General features: G+C 40.0%; 2 protein-coding genes across 14 annotated transcripts in view; both read right to left on the bottom strand.

Annotated features, from left to right (window-relative positions):
• CSNK1G1 (casein kinase 1 gamma 1) overlaps positions 1-3886 on the bottom strand; it is a 183442-nt gene extending 179556 nt beyond the window's left edge. For 11 of the 12 annotated variants that reach the window (XM_077747235.1, XM_077747226.1, XM_077747299.1 and 8 more), the window contains exon 1: positions 3393-3579. The gene's annotated coding sequence lies outside the window, so the exon portion shown is untranslated. Of the gene's footprint in view, positions 1-3392; positions 3580-3819 lie in introns of those variants that run through there. The other variant, XM_077747272.1, reaches the window with a different exon arrangement.
• Positions 3887-9380: 5494 nt separating this feature from the next.
• Positions 9381-22183, bottom strand: PCLAF (PCNA clamp associated factor). Of its 2 annotated transcripts, XM_077748739.1 has the most exons (5): positions 22155-22183; positions 17164-17571; positions 16780-16860; positions 14478-14640; positions 9381-10385 (listed from the first exon to the last, which is right to left on the bottom strand). In XM_077748739.1, exons 2-5 carry the CDS (start codon positions 17207-17209, stop codon positions 10340-10342), a joined length of 336 nt encoding a protein of 111 aa, XP_077604865.1. In that variant the 5' UTR covers positions 17210-17571; positions 22155-22183; the 3' UTR covers positions 9381-10339. The 2 variants fall into 2 exon arrangements, with proteins under 2 accessions (XP_077604865.1, XP_077604856.1); XM_077748730.1 differs by lacking the exon at positions 22155-22183 and having other exon boundaries at positions 17164-17722.
• Positions 22184-22303: the final 120 nt, after the last annotated feature.

Here is a 22303-nt window from a genome sequence, read left to right as displayed (position 1 = left end):
CCCTGTGTCGGGCTCTGTGCTGTGTTGACAGCTAGTTCAGAGCCTGGAGCCTGTTTCAGATTCTGTGCCTCCCTCTCTCTTTGACTCTCCCCTGTTCATGCTGTCTCTCTCTCTCAGAAATAAATAAAACATTAAAAAAAAAAAAAAGAAAAGAACATACAGCCTCAATTTTAAGATTCAAAAGACAATGCAAAAATGATGACCCAGGAAGACACAGCTTATATACATACTAAAGGCTTTATACTCTCAGAAAATCCATTTAGAAAGTTGAATAATCTTACAAAAAATCTACAACTGTAGCAAAAACATAATCTCAATTATTTTTAAAAAATAGTATACTTTAGGGGCTNCTCTCTCTCTGACCCTCCCCTGCTCAAGTTGTGTGTGTCTCTCTCTCAGAAATAAATAAAACATTTTAAAAAATTACAAAAAAATAAAAATAGTATACTTTATTAATAATTTAAAATATATCCATCCATTTATCAATTTGACCAACATTTATTTGGTGTCTGTTATGTTGTTGCAGTGGCAGATGAAATTTCAGATAATATTTCTACCTCAAAGAGCATGTAATATAGTTGGAGGGTTCTTTTTTTTTGTAATGTTTGTTTATTTTTGAGATCATGACCTGAGCCAAAATCAAGAGATGGGCATTTAACCAACTAAGCCACCCAAGTGCTCCATAGTTGAGAGTTTTATTTATTAAAAAAAAAAAAAAGTTCAACTCTGTTCACAGAGACATAGGAAAGAAATTTATTTGAAAATTTCTCTTAAAATATGCAAAATCTATAAGCCACTCTAAAAATTGATACTGAATTACAAACTTTATACCCACTTTTCAGGCATAAAAAAATCTTATTATTTGACTTACACTCGGAGGATAAAGTACGTTTAAAAATTAAAAATTATTAACTACAATTTACATTACAAAGCAAATTATTTGATAATCTGACATAATAGGTTACATATACTATATCATTTTAAATCTATAAAATGAATCAACATAAAGACTCACTGTTTCTGAGATTTAGTTCTATATTCTCATCATGAATGATTTAAAGACAAAAAATTCAGGGGCGCCTGGGTAGCTCAGTCAGTTAAGCGTCCGACTTCGGCTCAGGTCATGATCTCACTGTTCGTGGGTTCGAGCCCCTCATTGGGCTCTGTGCTGACAGCCAGCTCAGAGCCTGGAGCCTGTTTCGGATTCTGTGTCTCCCTCTCTCTCTGACCCACCCCTGCTCATGCTGTGTCTCTCTCTCTCCCTCAGAAATAAAGAAAACATTAAAAAAAATAAAGATAGAAATTCATTCCATTTTCATTTGTTTTACAGAATATTATACATAAGAATTCTATAAGTACTGCTAATAGTTTAAGTCTAATTAATATGAGTCATGCTACTGTTGTTGATGTTAATCTTAAAATTACAACTACTTTATAGTTTATGCCCCAATTCTCTCCAAAGGCATGTGAAGTAAATTAAAATGTATATATGTTATACATATGTAAGTGATGAATTACTATATTGTACACCTGAAACTAATATAACACTGTATGTTAACTGGAGTTAAAATAAAAACTCTAAAAAGATTTATATACACTACCTTTATTTTTATTTGTGAGGGAGAGAGAGAAAGAAAGCATGTGTGAGTAGGGGGAGGGCAGAGAGAGAGGGAGAGACAGAATCTGAAGCAGGATCCAGGCTCTGAGCTGTCAGCACAGAGCCCATCTCAGAGCTCAAACTCACGAACTGTGAGATCGTGACCTGAGCCAAAGTTGGCGGCTTAACGGACTGAGCCACTCAGGCACCACTGTACACTACTCTTTAAATGTCTTTCTATCAATCTACACTAGACACACTACAAATCTGAGAAAAACCTGAGAGAAACAATGTTGCTCACTTCAATAGTGCATATGGTTTATTTTTTAGAGTTTAAAGAAAACAACTGATCATTGAATTTCCTGCTACTTATGATCAATTTCTACAAGTCATTGAAAGTCCTGTTGTATACATATGCTTTTCCAGTATTATCCATTCCTTTCCTGTCTTAAACCTCATTCCACAAAACTGGGCTACCTTGACTCTGAGAGATTAATGATAATAACCTATCTTTCAATTAGAAGGTGCTTCCATTTTAAGTAGATTTTTCTTTAACTACAACACACACATACTCTTACAATACTAGTAAAAATATTTTACTCATTTTACTTATGAAGAAACTAAATCTCTGGTAGGTCCCATGACTTGCCCAAGGTCAAAAACTAGCCAGTGGCACACACAGTCTGGGTTCAATCCCAGATTTACCTACCTCAAAGCCAATACTTCCACTTGACCACAATTATCTCCTTAAAAGATTAAGAGACAGGCTCAAAAGCAGAGGATCTTCTCTGAACGTTTACATAACTTTTCTGAGAGATCTATCACCACACAGTACCTACAATTCAGTCGCTAACTGAAATATAAATGAAGAGGGTCTTTCTGCTTCATTTAAACTAGGACAGGCTTACTGGCAGGTAAGAAACAGAATAGAAAAAGAGGCTTGCCTCAACATGTCTCGCCTAGACCTCTGTATCTATATGGTTCCCCCAATCCATTTTTTACAAATATGCATATCTACCAAACAAGGCTATGCCCGACTAGGCTGTAGTCGGGTGCTTTTCCGTACTGCACTTTTCTAAGACAATTTATAACATTTAATGTCGAGCTGGGAGACCTGGTTCAATATGCCATTCTGGCACTTTCCAAACATCTGAAGTACCATTTAGGGGCAACGAATCCAGTTCCACCCTTTCATATAGGTTGTGATGCTTTCCCACTTGGGGGTACCTATCCGGCAAGGACTCTCGGGCGAGAAAGCAGTAAAGGCAGAAGTGGAGAAGCACACGGAAGTTGGGTGGAGGGAGATCTCCTTACCCACTCTTCTGCCCTAGCTCCGCCAAGGGCGGCTCCCCGCGGTGCCCAGCCGACTCACAAACCCCCACAACCCTGGAAGCCGTGCTCCGTTTCAGGTGGGTAGGCAAGGGAAGCAAGGAATTGCCCCAACCACTCTGACGAGGTCCATGCTCCCCTTTTGGACCCGAGGATGCTCCCCGTTTCAGAGGGAATCCTCCAGGGGGCAAACTCCCGGTCCACTCCGGCCGAAGTCTTCTGCATCCGAGGGAGCGCCTCCTCCGCAACCTCGAGCTGGCCACCCGAAACTCTCCGCCAGCGGTGTCCCCCAAGCCCCCCCTTCCCCCCCCGCAAGCCGCCAAAGACACACACGCCGGCCTGCGCCCCACCCAGGATCTCCGCCGTCCCCCTCCCCAACCCGGAGAAGGGGCCCCCACCAGCCCCTACAGACGCGCACACCCTCAGGCTTTTGCCTCTAGGACCCCATCGAAGCCGGAGTGAGTACCTGGTCTGGCCGTACTCAGAGGCTCAGAAGGGGCGGGCGCGGTCCCCTCCCGGAGGCGCCGAGTGCTTCTCTACCCACCCGCAGTGGTGGCTTCTCTCTTTCCCAGGAGCGGGAGGGAGGAGAGGTGCGGGAGGGGAGGGGGGGAAAGCGAGGAGCCGGGGGGCTATAGCAGCCGAGCCGGAACCACTAATGCTGGCCCCACCCTCGGCCCGGCGCAGAGCACCCTGGCGCTCCCGATAGGACAAACTTAAAGCAGGCAGTGAGAAATGGACACCACCACTTCCGGGTCATCCCCGCTACTGCCCCTCCCTAGCAACCGCGTGGGGTTGCTAAGCGGAAGTGCCTTCAAAGGCAACCACCCCCATTTCTTTTGGAACTACCAAAAGGTAGTGCGAGTGGGTGCTCATCTTCGGCAACACCCTTTTACCTTTTGCTCCTGGCCTTAGACGGGACACACTTCGCTACCAGAGACACGGAGCCCAACTTGCTTTTCCCTTCGTCTGTAGTCCCCCCGCAAACCCTCAGTCACTATATACACCTGCTCCCTCCCGCCCTCAGTCGCAGGCCGACCTATTGGCTCTTCCTAAGGCTCGCTTCGGTCCCTCGTAGGAGTTATTTTCTGGCGACTTAGCAAGCATCTCCCTCTTGTGGATTTTCAGTTATGTTTCAACTGGGTTTAAAAAAAAATCTTCAATGCTATGAAAGCTTTTTCAGGCACTTCCTCCTGTGACAGCCTCTGAAACCGACTGCTGAGAAAAGTTTTCTCTTCACCTGTCTTCTCTGAGAATTACACGTTTGTGTACGATCTGGAAATAACCTCGCTTAAGTGGAAGGGAAAAACAACGATTGGCTGTCAATCTTGTAGAATGATCTTGATTCTTAAAAAATGAGAAAAGGTCAAAAAAGGCCAGTAATCAAGCTGGGGAAGGAGGAAGATGTTTAATCCTCCACTCAAAACAAACTTTCATACTTACACTGTGGACAAGGAAAATGTTATGAGACCTCATTTATTCTTCTGTCAGGGTAATCTGGATTTTGAAAGTATTCAGGGGAAACTGTGGACTATGATAAGACCCAATATAATGAATCCTAGCTTTAGAAACATGACCCGTAACATGGGTGTCTAGGTGGCTCAGTGGGTTAATAAGAACCTGACTGGCTCAGGTCATGACCTCAGTTTGAGTTCTAGCCCCATGTAGGGCTCTATGCTGACAGCTCAGAGCCTGGAGCCTGCTTCAGCTTCTGTATCTCCCTCTCCCTCTGCAACTCCAGCGCCTGCACTCTCTCTCTCTCAAAAATAAAAATTTTTTAAAAGAAAAAAGAAAAATGACCCATGTATCTATTGCACTTAAATATTCAGAGGAATGTAGTTGGGTATTCAGAAAAAAAATTAGTACAAATCTTGGATGGACTTTCTTATCTTGGATATGTCTGCTTAAAGCAGCAAAGCTTGGGGGCACCTGGGTGGCTCAATTGATTAGGCATCCGACTCTTGATATCTGCTCAGGTCATGATCTCAGGGTTGGTGAATTCAAGCCCTGCATTGGGCTCCTCACTTAACAGCGTGGAGCCTGCTTAGGATTCTCTCTCCCTCTCTCTGCCCCTCCCCTGCTCTCTTTCTCAAAATAAATAACTTAAAAAAAAAAAAAGGCAGTAAAGCTTGAGTAATTACTGAATCTGTTCTATATTCCATGGCTGTGAGTGTACTTACAACTGCTGGCCCCAATTTTATTGGTTTGATAGCCTCTTAGTCACCAGTATTGAACTGTTGTCCACTTCATCTGGGGCAGAGGAAATAAGCTTTGGTAACTTAAAAGAGAGCAGGTCTGTTGGTTTCCCGTACACATGAGACAGCATTAAATTGATTTACCCTAGACAGTTCAGCAAAACCTTTAGGAAATCACTTGAGAATCAAGTTAATGGTAGGTGGCTTACGAGGCTTACGAAGTCTAAAACATTTCGACCTTTGCTATGGACATGCATATACATGGGAGTATACACATAAAAAATTTCAAATGGAATCTGAAAACATCCAGTAATTAATAGTTCTTTTAAAGAGGTACCTGACTGGCTCAGTGAGTAGAGCATGCAAGTTCGAGTCCCATGTTGAATATAGAGAGTACTTAAAAAAAAAACAACAAAAAAAACCCTGGCTGTAGGTGACAAGTTTTAAACCTATTACCATGACAAAATAGAGGATAGTATTTCAATTGCCAATAGAATAAAAAAAATTTTAATTAGGAAAACAAATAAAACTATTGAGCCCAATGAGCAATGACTTAACTAAAACTATGGTGGACTTAGATGTATCTATACCTTAAAACAAGATTATGGTAAATGTGTTCTATAGAAAGAAATACTTTATTGGGCAGTTAAGATTATATGTGGTAGTGGCCAATATAGAAATGCAGGTTCCTGTGCATCATTCATTTTTCCCATTGCCTGAGGAAATGAGTTATAAAAACATTCATTTAAATCCTCTCTTCCTACAGTTCTCTTTTATTATTCAGCCGCTTTTGCATAGGTGTATCAATAACTGATTTAGCTACTAAATGATCATACAACTTCTATAATTCTATCATTTTCAGCTTAGTCATTGCTTCGAGACCTCTAAAGTTGTACAGCAAAATCCACACCTAAAACTATGTGGGTTAACTACATTTTCCGGATTTTGTGAGCAGTACTGGAGGGATATTCTTAATACAAACCATAACTAAGACAGTGCTCTCAGATCTGGTCTAGATGTCAAATAGCTTTCAAAGTCACAACAGTTCTTTCATCCTGTAGATCATCATGGGACCTCCAGTCTTTTCTCCCCAATCTCTTGAAAGTTTTTTTCATTTTTTTTAATTGTCCCTTATAATCATTTAAGAAAATTAGGGTATCGTGGGCTCCTGGGTGGTGCAGTTGATTAAGCATCGGGCTTTTGGTTTTGGCTCAGGTCATGATCTCACCATTTGAATTTGAGCCCCATATTGGGCTCCATGCTGACAGTGTGGAACCTGCTTGGGGTTCTCTCTCTTCCTGTCTGTTCCTCCCCCGATCATTTTCTCTCTCTCTCTCAAATATAAATAAACTTTAAAATTATTTTTTTAAAACCTAGGGAGACTAATGTTTATTTTTTTTTTAATTTTTTTTTTAATGTTTTTTATTTATTTCGAGGTGAGAGAGAGAGAGGCAGCGTGAGCAGGGGAGGGTCAGAGAGAGAGGGAGTCACAGATTGAAACAGGCTCCAGGCTCTGAGCCGGCAGTCAGCACAGAGCCCGACGCGGGGCCCGAACCCACGAACCGCAAGATCATGACCTAAGCGAAAGTCGGACGCTTAACCGACTAAGCCACCCAGGCGCCCCGACTAATGTTTATTTTTTAAAAACCTAGGGAGACTGCCTGGCTCAGTCAGAAGAGCATGAGACTCTTAATCTCCGGGCCATGCGTTTGAGCTCCACATTGGTATAAAGATTATTTTAAAAGTAAGTAAACAAATAACATTTTTAAATAGTTTAAAAAAACTAACACTCAGGGGCTCCTGGGTGGCTCATTTGGTTAAGTGGCTGACTTCAGCTCAGGTCATGACCTCATGGTTGGTGAGTTCAAGCCCCACATTGGGCTCTGTGCTGACAGCTCAGAGCCTGGAGCCTGCTTCAGATTCTGTCTCCACCTATCTTTGCCCCTCCCCAGCTCACTCGCTGTCTCTCTCTCTCTCAAAAATAAATAAACATTAAAAAAATTTTTAAGCTAACACTCTGTTACTCAATAATTAATATTTAAGTATTCTTAAATTAATATTTAAATACTCTAGAATTCATTGCCATCTCCAAATATAAACAATACCCAAACTAGAGTCTTAACAGTTAGTGAATACTTGGGATTGGTTAGAAGAAATGTAGCCCCAATTTACCACTTAAATGTCTAAGCAATATATAACACAAAAGACACACTTAACAAAAGGACTCACTTAAGACACATATGACATAAACAATAGAACGGTTAGCCTTAGGAAGAGAAGACTAAAGGCTAAAGATGTGACAGCTATCTTGAAATACCTAAAGGTTATAATGTGGAAGGAAGAACTTATGAGTTATTCCAAGGACAGACACAAGTATAAAAGGAGGGGAGTTAGAGAAATTATAATTTTTAACTCATAACATTTTTCATAATTAGAATCGCCAACTAATAAAACAGTTCACCTAATGAACAGCTGTAACTGGCTTTGGTTGAACAAGATGAGTTCTTGGTCAGTGAAGTTTTGATTCACTGACGATCTCTCCCACCTCCGTTTGCTATCCTCAAAGGTAAAAAGAACCATTAGGACAATGTTGGTTGGACCAAGGCCCAGCTGAACATTCAATTTTTCTAAAAGTGAATTAGCATGACACATTCTAAGTCAGTGAAATCTGTAAACAGTGTATATATACATTTGGAAAGGTTCAGAAAATTTAGGCTTTATTTTCTTTTTAAAAAAATGATAAGCATTTGTCATAAATCTTTGAGCACACACACAACTCTGACTATAGTACTGCTCTCCCTTGAAATTAAGTAAATGCAAAATACGTATGATCCTCACAATGGTCAAAAATTCCAGGAAAGTAGTTTTTTGTTGTTTTTTTTAAATTTATTTCTAGGAGAGAGAGAGAGAGCGTGAGCAGGGGAAGGTCAGAGAGAGAGGGAGTCACAGACTGAAACAGGCTCCAGGCTCTGAGCTGGCAGTCAGCACAGAGCCCGACGCGGGGCTCGAACCCACGAACCATGAGATCATGACCTAAGTGAAAGTCAGACGCTTAACCGACTAAGCCACCCAGGCGCCCCTCCAGGAAAGTAGTTTTAATCGTTGTTTGGCAAAGATATTAACACTAGTATTAAGTTTTAATAATCTATTCAAGGAGGAAAACCAGATTAACTTTGTGAAGCGTACAAAATTACAAACTTAAGTTTAATTATCTTTTTAATGTATACATTTTATTTTTTGATTCAATTTTCTTTTCTTTTTTTAAATATTTTTATTTATTTCTAGGACAGAGAGAGACAGCTTGAGCAGGGGAGGGTCAGAGAGAGAGGGAGGTACAGACTCTGAAACAGGCTCCAGGCTCTGAGCTGGCAGTCAGCACAGAGCCCGACGCAGGGCTCGAACCCACAAACCGCGAGATCATGACCTAAGCGAAAGTCGGATGCTTAACCGACTAAGCCACCCAGGCGCCCCCTTTTGATTCAATTTTCAATGGAAACAGGGAGTCTGTACTTCCCTTATATTGAGAAGAGGCTAAATTGCCAATATTTTACAAAAGTTTTGACAAGGAAGCAGATTACCTGGAATCTCTGACTGACTAAAGTGAGACATCATCATATGTTGTATATTTGGAAAGACTAGGTACTTTAGGTCAAATTTTTTAGAAACAGTTGCATATCACTATTAGACTTCATTGGACACAGCACCATAAGGTTTCTCTCTCCATCAGTGAAAAATAGCAAATCAGGGGTGCCTGGGTGGCTTAGTCGGTTAAGCGTCCGACTTTTGCTTAGGTCATGATCTCGCGGTTCATGGGTTCGAGCCCCGCGTCGGGCTCTGTGCTGACTGCCAGCTCAGAGCCTGGAGCCTGTTTCAGTCTGTGACTCCCTCTCTCTCTGACCCTCCCCGGCTCACGCTGTCTCTCTCTCTCTCTCCTAGAAATAAAACATTTAAAAAAAATAGCAAATGAGGTTTCAGATCCATCAAAAGTTGACTTTAATTGAGTTGGTTTGAGCTACTCCTTAATAAGAAAACTAATTATCAAGGAAGTACTGTAGTTAGGATAAAAACTTGGCTCTCAATTCGGTAATATTCTGTTTAATATCCATCTCTAAAAGACAAAACAAAGAAATATAATCTACAATCATCAGAACTTAGTTTGGAAGTGGATAAAATCAGGTCAATGCACTGATTTGTATTTGGAAGGGAAAAAAAATAGAAATATCTAGTATATAATCTTAGGAAGCACACAAATGGATAATCTATTGTGAAAATAAGTATTCATTTATTAACAATGAAGAACATACTTGTTAAAACATGGTAAACTTTGACAATAGAATTATCAGGAAGCAAAAAGTGTGATGAGGAAGCAAGAATTATCAGTTACTTAGTTATATTATACCCACCTCTTCAATTATACCCCTGGTTATCTTAAAATATATAATGGTGGCTCTAAGTACTCTAGTCATATCCCTGGATTTATGGCATGATTTGCCTTTTATGTTTTATTGATTTCCAATTTGAAAAGTATAGGCCCAAAAGGTTGTATTTTATGATACTGAATCAAATTCATTTACAGGAAGATTTCTTTTAGTGTAGTCTATGAAATCTTCCTGTCTAATTCAAAAATTCTTATTTTATCTGTTTTGTTGTTGTTAGTAGCTTTAACAGCTGTTTAAATCCTGAGGCCAAATTGCCCTTAAGGAGAAGATACATAGCCATCTAAATTTCTTCCACATTGCATCTTTGGCCCTCTTTCTTAAAAAGGGTATAGGTTCAGTTTACTTAATACTGAGTTTTTTTAACGTGCAAAAATCTAACTCTGCTTCTTAAAGCAAATAAAAGGAACAAAAATATGGCACCATTCCAATAATCAAATGCCAATAAAAACGGCAGCAGTACAAAGCTCTAAGAAAATCTCAAATACAGCAGATTTGTAATTAGAACACCAGCAATGATTAATTTTTAGCAAGAACAAGAAGTTTAATAACAGGTAAAAGAAACCAAATACTGCATTATATTGAATACTAAGGTAAGTAACCATAATGAATCTTACAAATTCTCCAATATCATAATCACTTGCTTTTGAGTAACTCTATATAAGCCTCATTTTTTAAATTAAATGCCTATTCAACAAAGCTAATTGGAACAAATACATTTATGCAAATTTACATCCTAGAATAATAAACAGACGACAATTAGTCAAGGATGAATTAAAACATTTCTATTCTTTTTCGTCATCTGTGTCATCAGGTGGCAAAGGACATGCTCTGTGAAAAGAAAAGAGAACATCAGTAGTTGCCTGAGTATCAACTGGTTAAAAAAAACAGTTATCAACCTATATAAATGATGAAGCTTAATTGTGTAATGGGTCTCGTCAAGTGAATAGAAATGAGAGAAAATTAAACTCATTAGTTGACAAACACCTACAAATTCCAAGTACTAGAGCAACAAAATTTTTATTTTGCCTGTTAATTTGTCAAATCAGTGTTTCTCCTTTAGGATATATTGCCACTTTTATTAAAAAGAGAATCTCTAATTCTATAGCATCTTCTTTCAACAGGTTAAGTGGATTAATAAACAGTATAATCCTTCATACAGCAAGGACTGTGTGATAATAAAAAGCAAAAAAATTAACCAATCCATTTGAGCAGAGAAAACATACCAAGTTGTCATATTTGACTATATATCCTTTTGAACCATATAAACATAGTACCTAATTGGAAAAACCTCAAAATTGGTTCAGTTTGCATAGGGTAGTTACAGCTTTTGCAAATGGTAAAAACAATTTACATTATCCCAAAGCCATGTTGTACTCATTACACTTTTTATAGAGAAGTCCATGAAAAATTTAACCATAAAGCAGAATTTTTTTTAGAGCTGATGAAGATCTATGAGACCTTTCCTGAAATAAGCAGTTTTCAAATTAGATCCCATAAGCCTAAATGGTAATAGAGCTAAGTAGTGAAAGAAGGAAGCTAAAACAAAGGTATTCTAACTTGGTATGAGACTATCATTGACTTACCTACTATTAGATTACCAAGAGGTCTTCATTGTATTTTCCTAGAAGTTAAATCAGGTTAACAAATGAACACTACCATGAGCCAGGCATAGTTTTTGCAAGGACCTGCTGTACTTTATGTATCATAGATCTTTCTATTCAAGGTTTTAAGTAGATAGTCTTTCTTCATCTGACTTCCCCTCCATGCAACTGAAGTGAGTTTTACCTGCCTTTGTGAGAAAAAGAAAGCTGTAGGAGTAGCCATGTTTCAGATTATTAATTAGGGAGTTTATAGCAGAACTTCTTCTGATAAACTGGTAATTTATTATCTACTATCAAAAATAAATCTATTGAGGGCGCCTGGGTGGCTTAGTCGGTTAAGCGTCCGACTTTTGCTTAGGTCATGATCTCGCGGGTCGTGGGTTCGAGCCCCAAGTCGGGCTCTGTGCTGACTGCCAGCTCAGAGCCTGGAGCCTGTTTCAGTCTGTGACTTCCTCTCTCTCTGACCCTCCCCTGCTCACACTGTCTCTCTCTCTCTCTCCTAGAAATAAAGGGGCCTAAAGGAATAATATAAACCTCTATTACTTAGTTTTATGTCATAAATTTTATACCATGGATCAAAGTTCTTCATGAGAATAGATGTGTAATCTTTCTCCATATAACTGAAAGCCTGTAATATAGGTTTTATTATGATGATCAATGTTATAGTCATATTTGGCTACATTGCCAAATATTTTGTTTCCTTTAGTAGAAGTCACAAATAATTCAAGAGGGTCGTAATATATTCTAGAGCTAATATTGACTATTAACCTGTTATATCAGAATGAGAAAGAACAAGGTGCCAGACAGTGACAGGGAACTAGAATAAACTTACAGAATCATGAAAGCAAGTCTATTAAAATCCAATATTTAGTTACTGATCCAGAGTTTGACATTCCTTTTAAATATCTCATAACAGGGATGCCTGGCTGGCTCAGTCAGATGAGCATACAACTTGTGACTTCAGTGTTGTAAGTTTGAGCCCCATGTTGGGTGTAAAGATTGCCAAAAAGAGGTGCCTGGCTGGTTCAGTCAGTGGAGCATGCAACTCTTGATCTTGGATTGTAGGTCTGAGCCCCATGTCAGGTGTAGAGATTACTTAAAAAAAAATCTAGCGTGCCTGGGGAGTTAGTCAGTTAGGCATCCAACTCTTGATTTCAGGTCAGGATCTCATGGTTTGTGATAACAAGCCCCACATCGAGCCCCATGGAGCCTGCTTGGGATTTTCTCTCTCCCTCTCTCTTTGCCCCTTCTCCACTCATACTCTCTAAATAAATGAATGAATGAATGAATGAATAAAAAAAAAAAAGAAATGGTTTAACTTAACACTTCTAGTGGCTATTATAGCCATACTGGATACTATAACATCTAAGCATCAGTGTGTGAATATGTGAACCAAAAATTTCACGGAGTGTCTATTTCTTTAAAAAAATTTTTTTTAATGTTCATTTTTGAGAGAGAGACAGAGCTTGAGCAGAGGAGGAGCAGAGAGAGGGAAAGACACAGAATCCAAAGCAGGTTCCAGCCTCTGAGCTGTCAGCACAGAGACACATGGAGTTCGAACTCACAGATGGTAAGATTATGACCTGAGCTGAAGTCATGACCTGTGCCCCTAGTCACATCATTAATTTTGTGTCTTTCTCTCTCCTCAGTCTTGTATGTGAAACTCCCAGCAGATTTAATATTGGCATTTGTTTTCTAGTCCAATCTTTCAGATGTTCTGTAAGTCAGTCCACCTGGGGACTCATATTTTCTGTGTTAATAAAGAGTGGAATGAGTAGATCTGATCAAGACCTGTGTTTTCCTTGTCACATTGGACTTCTAGTCGCATATGGATTGGGCTTTAGAATATGCACTGATGAACAATAGATGTTCCTTGGCCTGGGTCTGTTTAACAGGAGAGATATAGAAAAGCAAGCAAGACTACAAGGAGAATGCCTGCTAACTACAGGGTGCAGGTGGACATCGTAGGCTCAGAGGACCTGGTGTGCTGGTTAAAGGAACACGTGAATAAATCTGTGTTGATAGGACAGCGCCAGAAGCAGCAGCCCCAGACTGAGCCTGGCCACCATTCCCTTGCTCATGTGGGTGCCCTGTGTCCTGGGTCAGACTTGCTGCTTGGTTTGTTGGAGGATCACAGGCTCCTGGCTGGTAACAGGAGAGATAGCTAGCAGGGTCTTAAATCAGGGGGCATCATAATGACCATGATATGGCACCATCTGGCCACTCATGCTCACCATTCCCCTTATCTCCAGTCAAATAATCTGTTTATGAACCACAATTTTTCAAAATTGTTTAAAAAGCCTAGATCCTATTACTTATAACTCTATTTTTTTAAAAGTGGCTTTTCTTTGCCTTTTTTTTCAAGTGGCATGCATTATTTTTGTCCTGATTCTTAAAAGTATGTTTGTTGTTGAATGAATATTACCTAGAAATAATTGCTACTGATACTTGGTATGTTTTCAGTGCAGAATTTTTGCTTAACATCTATCTTGAGTATATTCCTGACATTAAAAGCTTAAAAAGCATGATTCAATAATCTTCTTTAAAAAGTATGTACATTCAACTCTGTATGCATGCAGTTTTATTCCCACCTTGTTTTGTTTTTGAAGTATTTTTACGTATTCTTAGAGAAGTTGGAAAGAAAATACACCATGGTGTTAGTTGTGATTTTCTACGTGATAGGGATTTCTAGATTTTCCCACTCTCCTACATTGGTTATTTATTTCTTGTGGAAGCTGAACTAGTAGTTTTTTGAGGTGTGGACATAACAGAATTGATGCTACATAAACCCACATAGAAATTGCTTTTTTGAAAAAAGATTATAAAAAATAGTAAAAAATTAAAGAATAAAGACAGAAAGTTCATGGTTAATAACATAGCACAGATTGGGAACTGATCCTCTGAGTGACTGAAACAAGTAAAAATAATACCTTTCAATGATGTTTGAAATTTAGGAGTGACTTAGAAGAAGAGAGTAGTACAAGTTTGAAAAAACCTCTGGTTTGTGTCTTCTTATCTGCTCAAGGAGAAACTGTAAAGTTACTCAATTCCCACTTGTCTTTTATTTTCAAGAATACAAGTATTTTGGGGCACCTGGGTGCCTCAGTCAGTTAAGCATCCAACGCTTTGTAGGTTTGAGCCTCATGTTAGGCTCTGTGCTGATAGCTCAGGGCTTGGAGCCGGCTTCAGTTTCTCCCTCTCTCCCTGCCCCTCCCCTTCTGGTGCACTGTCTCTCTCTCTCAAAAATAAATAAAACATTAAAAACAATTTTTTAAAAGAATTTAAGTATTTTCTTTATATTCCAGAATGAAAAACTTACTTTCTTTTTGCTTTTCCTAAGCCACTGCTTCCTGCCTCTTCAGGAATCCGATTCTCTTTGTCAGAATCTTTAGGGGACAGCCTGAAGAATTCTCCGATTCCTTTTTGCCACTTGGGAGTTGGGCGCACACAAACTGGATTCCCTCCTGCATACTTATTTTCAACTATAAAATATAAACAGATGGAAGTCAGAACTAGGGATACAATTGCCATTCCTTAAAGGGAAACAATTCTTTAACATCAAATCTAAAGAGTATATGGTATTATGTTCATCTTAAAATAATTAGAAAATGTGAGATGATAAAGCTGCATTTAGTCAATAGTGTATTATACATTGGTCTAATATAATGTATAATATTTTATTAATCTTTTATCCTAGGAGAATAAAATTAACACAATTTTTACAACTGGCAAATATTTTTCATAATTTATCCACAAGCAGAGCTTGTGGCTCAGGTCATGATCTCATTGTTTGTGAGTTCAAGCTCCACGTCAGGCTCAGTGTTGAGTCAGGTTCTGTGCTGACAGCTCAGACCCTGGAGCCTGCTTCAGATTCTGTGTCTCCCTCTCTCTCTGGCCGTCCCCCACTCGTGCTCTGTCTCTCACTCTCTCTCAAAAATTAAAAAGAATTTTAACAATTAAGCATGATACATTTTTTCCTAATATGACGTAGGACTGTGTAGTGTAAACCACCAAAATATTACTTAACAAAGTCATTTAGTTAAAGCACCTGTGAAAGGCAAAACAAATATACAGCAATGTTAATGAAAGGTGCCACAAAATTAGGTTTCACTTTTCAAGGTTCTTGGCTCCTTTTCAGTTCATAAGGTAAATCCAAGTCCTGATTTCTTAAGTAAGTTCTACATCCAATGTAGGGCTTGAACTCATGACGCTGAGGTAAAGAGTCGCATGCTCTACCAACTGAGGCAACCAGGTGCCCCAATTCCCGATTATTTTAAAACAGTAATAGAGGAAAAATTTTTGCCTCTTAATGGAATAATGGTTAGAAGAGCAAGATGTGCAAATTACTGAGTCACTACATAGACCTTTTACTTTAAACACATTTGTCACAAACTCTCCCTGTTAAAGAAAACTTAAAAAGGGTGCCTAGGTGGCTCAGTTGATTAAGAGTCTGACTCTTGATTTCAGCTCAGATCATTATCTCCAGGTTTGTGAGTCTGATCCCTCTGTCTGGCTTTGTGTTGACAGCTTGGAGCATGCTTGAGATTCTCTCCCTCCCTCTCTCTCTGCCCTTCCTCTGCACTCTCTCTCTGTCTCTCAAAAATAAGTAAACTAAAAAAAAAAAAAAAAAAGAGAGATCTTTAAAATGCATTAAGGGGTACGTGTGGCTAACGTATATTCATTTAGGGCCCATTCAGTTGACTCCGGCAATGCTCAGGGGACCAGACAATGGGATGTAGCCCCAAGTGGAATTTAATGGTACAGGTATGGAATATTCTCAATAAATTCATCACTTTTAAACTTTTGACACTTTATAAACTTTTCTTTATATCTAAAGAGAGCAAATTAGTACATATATATATTTCCTTAGTAAATTGTTTCTAATAAAATATTTGGAACAGGCGGAAGTTTAAGTTAACTTAAGAACCCATGAAGTTCTTCACAGTGCTTTCCTGTATGTTCTTAACTAGGCCTTGTGGAATTAATCTTCCTAACTGCTCAACTTCCTAGGAAAGGAATGAGGCACCAGATGGCATGGTATTTTCTCAACCTCTCCTTGCACAGAAGGAGCAGTGTGAAGCTATTTCAACGGGCCAAGTTTTCCCTCCTAATGTCCCAAAGGCAGTATCAGGAGCTGCAATTAGAAAACACACAAACACACACACACAACAGACCACGCTAAAAAACAAAGAAACAAAAATGCATGCAAAAATGAAAACAAACGTTTACGCTAAGCAGACAACTTGATTAGCACATTCAACTACGGTCCTAATTCCTAATCTAGTAAAAGGGAGCTTAAATAGCCTCTTACAAGAAAAGGCCATCTGTCAGTATTAAAAATAAAAACACTAAACTAGAAAAGAAAAATAGGTTTGAAGATAAATGGAGTCCGTCCTTAAGCCCGAGGCCTGAGATTCTTTTCGTGACCCCCAACTTTACCCCAACCCATCAAGCGGCCAAGGACCCCTCAGTATATCAGAGGGCAAGGAAGAAACTCGAGTGTGAGAATCTCAGAAAATAAATTCCAAGGTGGGTCAAGGGGCTTGCAGGTCAGAACTGCGGTGCCCGGCCTGATTCCCTTTAGAAAAGGTTCCTCCAAGAGTTGCAGGGGAGCTTTTTACCTTTCCTTGACGAAAGTGACGCGGAATTAGTGGCAGAAGTGGAGGAACCAAGCACCTTCCTGGGGGCTCGAGAAGCCACCACTGCGGAGAGAGGAAAGGAGACATTGAAAACAAGGCTGTACGGGTTCGACACGGAGTCTCAGTGCCACGTTCTCACCATGGTCCCCGACCCCGCCGCCTGGAGAGCCCCACGATACAGAACAGCAGGCCAACCATCCTGTGCCAGCGCCCCTCCTCCCTTCTGGTAAAGAGGCCTGGCCGCTGCTTCCTGAAAGGCTGTACAATTTTGGCTCACAGGGCGGTGGGGAGCCCTGGCCTCTCCCGCCCTCAGCGGGGCTGCCGGGAGAACCCTCTGCCCCCCACTGCCTTGCTCAACCTCCTCACCTTTTCTGTAGGTGCCTGGGACACTGTCCGCTTTAGTCCGCACCATGTTCAAACGCGAGTCAATGAGAGCAATCAACCGACTTTCCAACCGAGGGTGTTTAACTGGACAAGGACCCAAAAACGAATCTCCCGCCACAGTTTATATTGGTCTCTTTCCCGCGCACTCCACGGACTCTCCGGGGAAGCGGCTCCCATTGGTTTAGCGCCGTCCCCCCACAACCAATCGCCAGTGTCCAGCGATGACAGCAGCGAGGCTTGGCTCAGTACCATTCTGTCCATCAAATTTGCAGAAGCTGGTGATTCGTATCCGCCCCAAGTGGGAGGTGCCAAGGCGCTATTTCGGGGTGCCCCAAGAGTAAATGCTAAGATTTTGAGTTAGGGAAATAGGTCTGCTTAGAAAAAAAGACTCTGGAAAAGAAAAAGAAAAAGGAAAAGAAAAAAAGACCCAGGAATTACATTTCTTCAAAAGTTACTACAGGGTGAAATCCATGGTAATTGACTCCAGGAAGAGAAATCTGAAATGAAGCGGATTTTTAAATGCAAATCAAAATAAAGACCTTCAAACAAACAAACAAACCACCTTCAGACGAACTTTTTCTACAGGGCCCATAACAAAACAATTCTATGGAATGTTAGAAAAAGAAGTTATTTACAGGGCTTTTCTACGTTTTTAGTTAGTATGGTGTGTAACTAAAGAAAAAAAAACGGAGTAAATTCTATACACACACACACAAAGGAGCAAAGTAATAAAACATCTTCCAGAGACCTATGTGGTCCAGAGTTCCTTAAAAATATGCCAAATGTGGGGCGCCTAGGGTGGCTCAGTTGGTTAAGCGTCTGACTTCGGCTCAGGTCATGATCTGTGGTTCGTGGGTTTGAGCCCCGCATTGGGCTCTGTGCTGACAGCTCAGATCCTGGAGCCTGTTTCAGATTCTATGTCTCCCTCTCTCTGTCTCAAAAATAAATAAACCATATAAAAAAAATTTTTTTAAATATGCCAAATGTGCTAAGGGTACATCCCTGGCACACAGTGATTATAAATCTATATAATCTATTTTCTGTCCCTATGCCTATCTTCTAATTACTCACAATACCCCTGGAGAGTGATTTTCACTCTCTGAAAACCATGCATAAAACATGATCAGATGAGTTTGCATTGGGATGTATTTTGTTAAATGCTCACTTGAAAGGCAATCCTGAAAATGTACGCACTGCATTAATTCTCTCCAATAAATTATGCTTGAACTCTCAGAAAATAGGCTACTCCATACTTCAACAGAATCAACAACCACTTTTTGTTTTAGAATTAAAGAATCTTAAAAAGATCTAGACAATAGGTGAAATTACATATTACAATTATATTAATCGTATTATAATTCAATTAATTAATTATAATAGAAGGAAATGTATTGGAAATAACCTGTAGATTTGTCTATACCTTGGAGTCTAAGACTACATTAGAATTCCTACCAAAAAATTAACACGCCCCAGGGTATTCCTTTCTTCTCTGTCATCACATCCTTCTCAATACATACTTCTTCAATGCACATCATTTCCTTTTCAGTTAAAGTGGCTTCTTCTACAAAGGCCTGAATTACTTAATTCAAACTCATACCCCAGGTCCCTGCAGAGATTAGAACAGCATAGAAAATCTGCTGATCTTCCTCCTGGTTCACATGCCAAGTAAGTGGCCAGAAATAATTGCAAATATAACTTGGCACACATGAGCAGTTTATCCCCATAGCTATGTTTGTATGTCTTTTAAAAGTAGGGAAAAAACATATTAAGGTAAAAAAAATCAAGAAACAAGCAATGATATCTAGCAAAAATTCTTAAAAAAATTTTTTTTAACGTTTATTTATTTTTGAGAGAAACACACACAGACTGTGAGCAGGGGAGGGGCAGAGAGAGACACAGAATCCAAAGCAGGCCCCAGGCTCCCAGCTGTCAGCACAGATCCCGAAGCAGGGTTGGAACTCACCAACTGTGAGATCACGACCTGAGCTGAAGTTGGAAGTTTAACCGACTAAGCCACCCAGGCACCCTGCAAAAGTTCTTAATTTAAATGTTTACTTTAAGGAAGTGCCTCTCCTTTATTTAAATAAAATACAGAGAATTGTGTGAACTTGAAAATTTCAAAGGCCTAGGGCATTGAGAAAAGGTGTAGTGTATTTGCATGAAATAGCTGCCTATATTTATACGAAAAAATATCTTTAAGTCATGTTAAATAGGTGTGCTTGCTTTGCTCAGGCAGAAGGGGGGCAACTGGGTGGCTCAGTTGGTTAAACGTCGGACTTCACTTCCGCTCAGGTCATGATCTCAGTGTTTGTGAGCTGCAGCCCCTCCTTGGGCTCTATGCTGACAGTGCCTGGAGCCTGCTTAGTCTCCCTCTTTCTCTCTACCCCTCCCCCACTTGTGCTCGGTCTCTCAAAAATAAACATTTTTTAAAAATTAAAAAATAAATGATAATGACTGTAAATGCATTGCATTATATCATATATATTACAAACTAGAGATTACAATCATCAACATATGCTTTATATAAAAAGAATACCTTTGGGGCACCTGGATGGCTCAGTTGGTAGAGCATCCGACTTCGTCTCAGGTCATGATCTCAAGGTTTGTGGGTTCGAGCCCCGCGTCGGGCTCTGTGCTGACAGCTAGCTCAGAGCCTGGAGCCTGTCTTCGGATTCTGTATCTCCCTCTCTCTCTGACCTTCCCCTGCTCATGCTGTCTCTCTCTTTCTCTCTCTCAGAAATAAATAAAACATTAAAAATAAAGAGAATACCTTTATTCTTAAAAAAATTTTTTTTAATGTTTATTTATTTTTGAGAGAGAGGGACAAACCATGTGTGGGGTTGGAGCAGAGAAAGAGACAGAATCCAAAGCAGGCTCCAGGCTCTGAGCTGTCAGCAGAGCCCCATACAGGGCCAGAACACACCAACTCGTGACCTGAGTGAATGATGGACGCTTCACCAATTGACTCCCATAGTCTTTAAAAAATTTTTGATGTTTTACTTATTTTTGGAGAGAGAGCATGTGCAGGGGAGGGACACACAGAGAGAGAGGGCAGAGGATCGGAAGTGGGCTCTGTGCTGACATGCTGACAGCAGCAACCCCAGTGCAGAGCTTCAACTCACAAACTGTGGGATCATGACCTGAGCTGAAGTTGGATACTCAACCAATTGAGCCACCCAGGCGCCCCCAGAATACCTTTATTTTTGAGGACCTAATAATTCCATCATAATTTATATGATGTACTAAGTCCTATTGTAAAAAAAAAAGTCATAGTCTCTGTCCTCAAGAAGTTAACATTTAAAATGTTTATTTATTTACTTATTTAGAGCATGCATAAACGTGCAAGCCAGGGAAGGGGCAGAGAGGGGGGCAAAAGAATTTCAAGTAGGCTTTTCGCTGTCAGCGCAAACCCTGATGCAGGGCTTGACCTTAGGGACTTGGAGATCATGACCTGAGCAGAAATCAAGAGTCAGACATTTAACTGACTGAGCCACTAGGCGCCCCAAGAGGTTAACATTTAAATTATGGGAACTGAACAGATAAAATGTAGAAGATTTTTATGAAGAAACAAAATTTGTATCCACTATTAATAAACATTCACGGAGTATCTGGGATTTCTTTAAGCTATAGAATATATTTTTTGTTAATAACAAAGACAATCTACACCCAATGTACATCAATACACTTACATGATTTCCATTACTTATATCAACGAAAACATTAGCATAAAAACGGTGAAGCAGGATCCATTTAATGTAATTGTTTACTCTAGATGGCCTAATGGAAATGAAGAACCTATAAATGTAAAACAAAGTCAGTCAATTAAATTTATTAATGGGGGTGCCTGATGGGCTCAGCCGGTGGAACACGACTCTTGATATGAGGGTTGTGAGTTAGAGCGCCACACTGGGTGTAGTGTTACTTAAAAATATTAAAAAATTTAAAAAAATATATTGATGAAATATATCAGAGGACATTAAGCTCTCCAGAACAGTCTGGCTAAATTTTCCTCAGTCCACTGTCCCAAAGGAGTGGAGTAGTGAAACATTCTAGTCTGGTCTTCTTGGGTTGAAATAACTTTGAGTTTTAAAAAATCACTGCAGTATGGGCAAATAGGTTAAACAAGTGATGGGGATTAAGGAATGCCCTTGTGATGAGCACCAAGTGTTATATGCAAGTGTTAAATCACTATATTGTACATCAGAAACTAATATTACTGTATGATAACTAACTGGAATTTAAATACAAAACTTAAAAAAAGAAGCCATTGTTGGCAAAAAAAAAAACAAAAAGAGTATTACCTGAGTTAAAAAAAAAATCACTACAGAGAATTTATGTCAACGTTCTTGAGAGCCAAATCCTAGCACCTGTTTTCTAACAAGTTTTCCCCCCTGGAGTTTCCAGAGTTGTTTTGGCCCTCCGGGAAATGACCTAGGGACCTAGCTCAAAAAAAAAAAATTAAATAGAAAAGGGTTCTAGTAATGTGAATCTAGTATTGGACCATACAATTAATAAAACCACGACCACCAAAGCAAATCCTTACAGCACTTATTCTAGCTTGCAAGTGCTATTTTAAATGTTTTACATAAACTGGAACAATTTTTTTAAAGTTTATTTTGAGAGAGAGACAGGGCATGAGCGAGCAAGAGCGCGTGCAAGCAGGGAAGTGTCAGACACACACAGAGAGAGAGAGAGAGAGAGAGAGAGAGAGGCGCCAAAACAGGCCCCGAGCTGCCAGCGCAGGGCCTTAAGGGGAGCTGGATCGCAGAAATTCGGAGATCGTGATCTGTGAGGGAGTCAACAGTCCCATGCTTAACCCACTAAACCTTACCCAGGTGCCTCAAACCAGAACAAGTTAAAAGCTGGGCTCTCAATTACAGAGTTTTGTTTTATCTTTTCCTCAACTATAGTTTTTATAGGTAATCACACTGTCTTCTCAGCCGAATTCCCGATTCTCGAGTCCTACATCTTACCATGCGGAAAAATCAGGCGCAGATGAGCTCTGGCACCAGCGTAAACACACCGGGAAGCTGCAAGGAGAAGGCGGCACGGGTGGGAGGGATCTGTGCTGGGGGCGGTGCCACTGCGAGGGGCGGTGCAGGCTGGCGGAACCCGCGCGAGC

This window comes from Crocuta crocuta, unplaced genomic scaffold, assembly GCF_008692635.1.
Source record: "Crocuta crocuta isolate KB4526 unplaced genomic scaffold, BGI_CrCroc_1.0 scaffold130, whole genome shotgun sequence".
Taxonomy (NCBI): Eukaryota; Metazoa; Chordata; class Mammalia; order Carnivora; family Hyaenidae; genus Crocuta; species Crocuta crocuta.
This window is presented reverse-complemented; position numbering and strand designations above follow the sequence as displayed.

Bases quoted from the DNA above. Each gene is read 5' to 3' on its own strand.
- PCLAF (XM_077748739.1), bottom strand. From the start codon at position 17,209: ATGGTGCGGACTAAAGCGGACAGTGTCCCAGGCACCTACAGAAAAG. The intron at 14,641-16,779 runs GTAAAAAGCTCC...TATATTTTATAG, and splicing joins GTCACTTTCGTCAAGGAAAG to TTGAAAATAAGTATGCAGGA. The intron at 10,386-14,477 runs GTAAGTTTTTCA...TTCTTTTCACAG, and splicing joins TTAGGAAAAGCAAAAAGAAA to AGCATGTCCTTTGCCACCTG.